At 66.0% G+C, this 5,209-nt stretch overlaps 1 protein-coding gene across 1 annotated transcript in view; it reads left to right on the forward strand.

The window, feature by feature from the left end:
- LOC112962726 (neurexin-2-like) overlaps positions 1 to 5,209 on the forward strand; it is a 33,483-nt gene that overhangs the window by 2,524 nt on the left and 25,750 nt on the right. The window contains exon 3 of the mRNA XM_026059164.1: positions 4,907 to 4,971. Coding sequence (XP_025914949.1) covers positions 4,907 to 4,971 — 65 coding nt within the window. The remainder of the gene's footprint in view (positions 1 to 4,906; positions 4,972 to 5,209) is intronic.

The raw sequence follows: 5,209 nt of genomic DNA on the forward strand, positions 1-5,209 counted from the left end.
GGGCGCGCGGGGCTCCTTGCACGGGCGCGCGGGGCTCCTTGCACGGGCGCGGGTCCTTGCACCAACCTGGGTCCTTGCACGGGCGCGTGGGGGGGGCCGTGCACCGTAATGGGGGTTCTTGCACGGACACGGGTCCTTGCGCTGGTGCGGGGGTTCTTGCACGGATGCAGGTTCTTGCATCAATGCAGGTCCTTGCACCGGTGCGGGTCCTTGCACCAACACAGGTTCTTGCACCCACAGGGGTTCTTGCACCAATGCAGGGGTCCTTGCACGGGCGCATGGGGGGCCGTGCATGGGCACGGGGGCTCTTGCATGGACACAGGGGTCCTTGCACGGACACGGGTCCTTGCACTGGCACGGGGGTCCTTGCACCAGCATTGGGGTCCTTGCACGGACGCAGGTCCTTGCACCAACACGGGTCTTTGCGCTGACGTGGGTCCTTGCACAGGCGCAGGGGTTCTTGCACCGGTGCAGGGATCCTTGCACCGACGCAGGGGTCCTTGCACCGGCTCGGGTCCTTGCACCGGCGCGGGGGTCCTTGCACCGACGCAGGGGTCCTTGCACCAGCATGGGAGGTCCTTGCACCAACACGGGTTCTTGCACGGATGCAGGTTCTTGCACGGACACGTGTCCTTGCATGGATGTGGGTCCATGCACCGGCACAGGGGTCCTTGCACGGACATGGGTTCTTGCACCAACATGGGGGTTCTTGCACCAACACGGGGGTTCTTGCACAGATCCAGGTTCTTGCACCAACACGGGGGTTCTTGCATGGACGTGGGTTCTTGCACCAACACGGGTCCTTGCAAGCTGCGATGTGGCTGCGCTTTCGGGTGGCCCTTGCACGGCCTGGTGTCCTTGCACATTGCAACGTCTCTGCACCACCTCGTGTCTTTGCACGTTGCAATGGCCTTGCACCGACGCGGGGCCTTGCACTGACCTGGGTCCTTGCACCGATGTGAGTCCATGCACTGACGTGGGTCCTTGCAAGCTGCGATGTGGCTGTGCTTTTGGGTGGTGCTTGCACAATCCTTGCACGTTGCAATGTCTCTGCACCCCCTCGTGTCTTTCCACGTTGCAGTGACCTTGCACCAACGTGGGTCCATGCACCAACATGGGTCCTTGCAAGCTGCAATGCTTTCGGGTGGCCCTTGCGCAGCCCTTGCACATTGCGATGTCTCTGCACCAACGCGGGGCCTTGCACCACCTCGTGTCTTTGCACATTGCAATGTCCTTGCACTGACGCGGGGGCCCTGCAAGCTGCAAGGTGGCTGCGCTTTCGGGTGGCCCTTGCACGGCCTGGTGTCCTTGCACGTTGCAATGACTTTGCACCATCGTGGGTCCTCGAACATTGCAACGTCTCTGCACCACCTTGTGTCTTTGCACGTTGCAATGGCCTTGCACCAACGCGGGGCTTTGCAAGCTGCAAGGTGGCTGCGCTTTCGGGTGGCCCTTGCATGGCCTGGGGTCTTTGCACGTTGCAATGTCTCTGCGCGTCTTTGCACGTCCTCGTGCGAGGCTGCGTGCCGTCGCACGCCGCGGAGTCTCTGCGCTTCCGTGTGGCTTTGCACGGCCGCGTGGCTTTGCGCGTTGCAATCTCCCTGCTCTTCCGCGCGTCCTCGTGGCCCCTGCGAGCTGCGACGTCTCTGCCCTCCCGCGTGTCTTTGTGCATCCTCGTGTCCTTGCACCTCGCAGTGTCCTTGCACGTTGCGAAGCCTCTGCGTGTCTGTGTGTCCTTGCACGTGGCAAAGCCTCTGCGCGTCTGCGTGTCCTTGCACGTCCCTGCGTCCTTGCACGTCCTTGCGCCTTCGCACACCCTGGTGTCCTTGCGTGCCCTCGTGTCCTTGCCTGTCCTTGTGCCTGTGCACTCCCGCGCGCCCTCGCGCACCGTCGTGTCTTTGCACGTCCCGGTGCCCTTGCACGTCCTCGTGCAGGACAGGGAGGGAGGGGGGAGGCCTGGCAGGCCCCTCCCGGACGCCTGGGCCCCTCCCGGACGCCTGGGCCCCCGTGCGAGACCCCCCCCTTGCACGACTCCCCCCCACACACACACACACTTTGCCCCAGGCGCCGCCGTGACAACCGGGCGCCGTTGCCGCGGCGACAGCATCCTCGCGGGCCCGTTGCCGGGGGAAGGCTGACCCGTTGCCGGGGCGACGGCGGCGCCCTGGCAACCCGGGGCAGGTTGCCATGGAGACGGCCGGTCCGCCTGTCTCCCTGGGAACGGTTGCCGGGGCGCGTCGCCACGGGGATGTTTTTCCTCCGCGCCGCCGCCGCGTCCTTGAGGCCGCTGGGGGGGACGATGCAGGGGGGGGGACGGGGGCCCTGCGGGTGTGCGATGGGGCGTGCAACCCCCCCCGGGGTGTGCAAACCCTGCTGGGGTGTGCAAACCCCCCCTGGGACGTGCTATGGGGTGTGCAAACCCCCCCGGGGTGTGCAAACCCCGCTGGGATGTGCTATGGGGTGTGCAAGCCCTGGAGGAGTGTGCAAACCCCACGGGGACGTGCTATGGGGCGTGCAAAGCCCCCCTGGGTCATGCAACCCCCCCTGGGATGTGCTATGGGGCGTGCAACCCTCCCCCCCGGGGTGTGCAAGGCCTGCTGGGAGGTGCTATGGGGCCTGCAGACCCTGCTGGGGTGCACTGCGGGGTGTGCAAGCCCTGGAGGAGTGTGCAAACCCCACGGGATGTGCCCTGGGATGTGCAAACCCCAGCAGGGCGTGCAAACCTCGCTGAGGCATTGCGCAGGGTGTGCAACATTCTCTGGGCCGTGCAAAGCCCGCTGGGATGTGCAACAGGGTTTGCAGACCCTGGAGGAGTGTGCAAACCCCTCTGGGCCTTGCAAACCCCTTTGGGATGTGCAAACCCTGCTGAGACGTGCTATGGGCCATGCAAACCTTGCTGGACTGTGCTACAGGCTGTGCAAACCCCTCTGGGCTGTGCAAACCTCTCTGGACTGTGGAATGGGCCGTGCAAACCCCTCTGGGCCATGCAAACCTTGCTGGGTCGTGCAAACCCTGCTGAGACGTGCAATAGGCCATGCAAACCTTGCTGGACCGTGCTACAAGCTGTGCAAACCCCTTTGGGCTGTGCAAACCTTGCTGAGACGTGCAATGGGCCGTGCAAACCTTGCTGGACCGTGGTACAGGCTGTACAAACCCCTTTGGGCCATGCAAACCCTGCTGGGTTGTGCAACCCCCCCGTTGCCCCCTGAGGACACCACGACCCGCTGCCCCACACCCACGTGCGCGTGTCGCACGGCCCCCAGTGCACACGGGGGGCTCGCGGGCCTCGTGCGAGCGCCCGCCTTGCACGTCCCCCCCCCTTGCACGTCCCCCCCCCTTGCACGTCCCCCCCCCCTTGCACATCCCCCCCCTCTCCCAAGGGCAGCCCGAGGTCGCGGGACGCCGGCGTGGGGCCTCGCACGGGTTCTCGCACGGGTTCTCGCACGGGCTCCGTCGTCCCCGCGCGCTAACGGCCTCCTTCTCTCCTGCCCCGCCGCCGCGCCGTGGCCGCCCCGCAGAGGAGCTTCCCGTGGAAGGTGAGCCGAGCCGAGCCGAGCTGCGCGTGCGAGGCCGCGTGTGCGAGGCCGGGCCGGGTGGGGGGTGTGTGTGTGTGTGTGCGGCGCTCAGGGACTCGTGCAAGCCTCGGATCTCGTGCGTGGGGCAGCGCTGGTGCAAAGGTTGGGGGGGGCTCGTGCAAAGCTCAGGGGTTTCGTGCAAAGGTCGGGGACTTGTGCAAAGCTCAAGGTTTTTTTTGCGTGGAGCAGGGCTTGTGCAAAGCTCGGAGGGACTCGTGCAAAGCTCTGGGAGTTCGTGCAAAGCTCAGGGGTTCATGCACAGCTCAGGGACTCGTGCAAGCCTCGGATCTCGTGCGTGGAGCAGTGTTGGTGCAAAGGTCAGGGACTCGCGCATGGAACAGGGCTCGTGCAAAGCTTGGGGACACTCGTGCAAAGCTCAGGGGTTTCGTGCAAAGGTCGGGGACTTGTGCAAAGGTCGGGGACTCGTGCGTGGAGCAGGGCTCGTGCAAAGCTCTGGGAGTTCGTGCAAGGCTCAGGGCTTGTGCGAAGCTCACGTCTGTGCCCAGAGCCGGAGCTTGTGCGACGCTCGGGGGCTCGTGCACGTCGCGGGGGCTCGCACGACGCTCGGGTCCGTGCGACGCTCGGGGGCTCGTGCCACACTCGGGCCTCGTGCGTGTCGCGGGGCTCGTGCGACGCTCGGGGGCTCGTGCACGCTGCAGGGTCCGTGCGACGCTCGCCGCTGTGCGCAGGGCAGGCGCTCGTGCGAGGTCGGGGGGGTTGCACGGCTCAGGGGTCCGTCTGCCCCACGTCACACGCGTGTGCACCCCGTGGTGCGTGCGCGTGGGGGGGGGGTGTTTCGTGTGCCCACGTGCCACGCGTGTGCTTGCCGTGTGCGTGTCGGCAGGGCTCTGCGGGCCTGGTCTGTGCCCGTGTCCTGGGCAGCACACATGCGTGTGCGAGCCAGGTCTGTGTGCAAGGACGTGCACACGCGTGTGTGAGCTGGGTCCATGTCCAGGACAGTGCGCACATGTGTGTGAGCCAGGTCCATGTGCAAGGAAGTGCGCACGCGTGTGTGAGCTGGGTCTGTGTCCGGGGCGGTGCGCACGCATGTGCGAGCCGGGTCTGTGTCCAGGGCGGTGCACATGCGTGTGTGAGCTGGGTCCATGTGGGAGGACGTGCACACGCATGTGCGAGCTGGGTCCATGTGGGAGGACATGCACATGCGTGTGTGAGCCAGGTCTGTGTGCGAGGCCATGTACACGTGTGTGAGCCGGGTCTGTGTGCGAGGATGTGCACACGCGTGTGCGAGCCGGGTCCGTGTGCGAGGATGTGCACACGCGTGTGTGAGCTGGGTCCGTGTGTGAGGACGTGCACATGCGTGTGTGAGCCAGGTCTGTGCGCGAGGCCATGTACACGTGTGCGAGCTGGGTCCATGTGCGAGGACATGCACATGCGTGTGAGCCGGGTCCGTGTGCGAGGATGTGCACATGCGTGTGCGAGCCGGGTCTGTGTCTGGGGCGGTGCACACGCGTGTGCGAGCCGGGTCCGTGTGCGAGGATCTGCACACGCCTGCACTGCCCGTGACAGCGCCGCACATGCGTGTTCCCCAGCGCCAGGCCCCGCCCCCTGGGGATGACATCACCCCCGGCCGCCCAATGAGAAGCGGCCATGCAAATGAGGGAGGGGGGTGGCGC

Source organism: Apteryx rowi, unplaced genomic scaffold (assembly GCF_003343035.1).
Source record: "Apteryx rowi isolate R43461 unplaced genomic scaffold, aptRow1 scaffold_1521, whole genome shotgun sequence".
Lineage (NCBI taxonomy): Eukaryota > Metazoa > Chordata > Aves > Apterygiformes > Apterygidae > Apteryx > Apteryx rowi.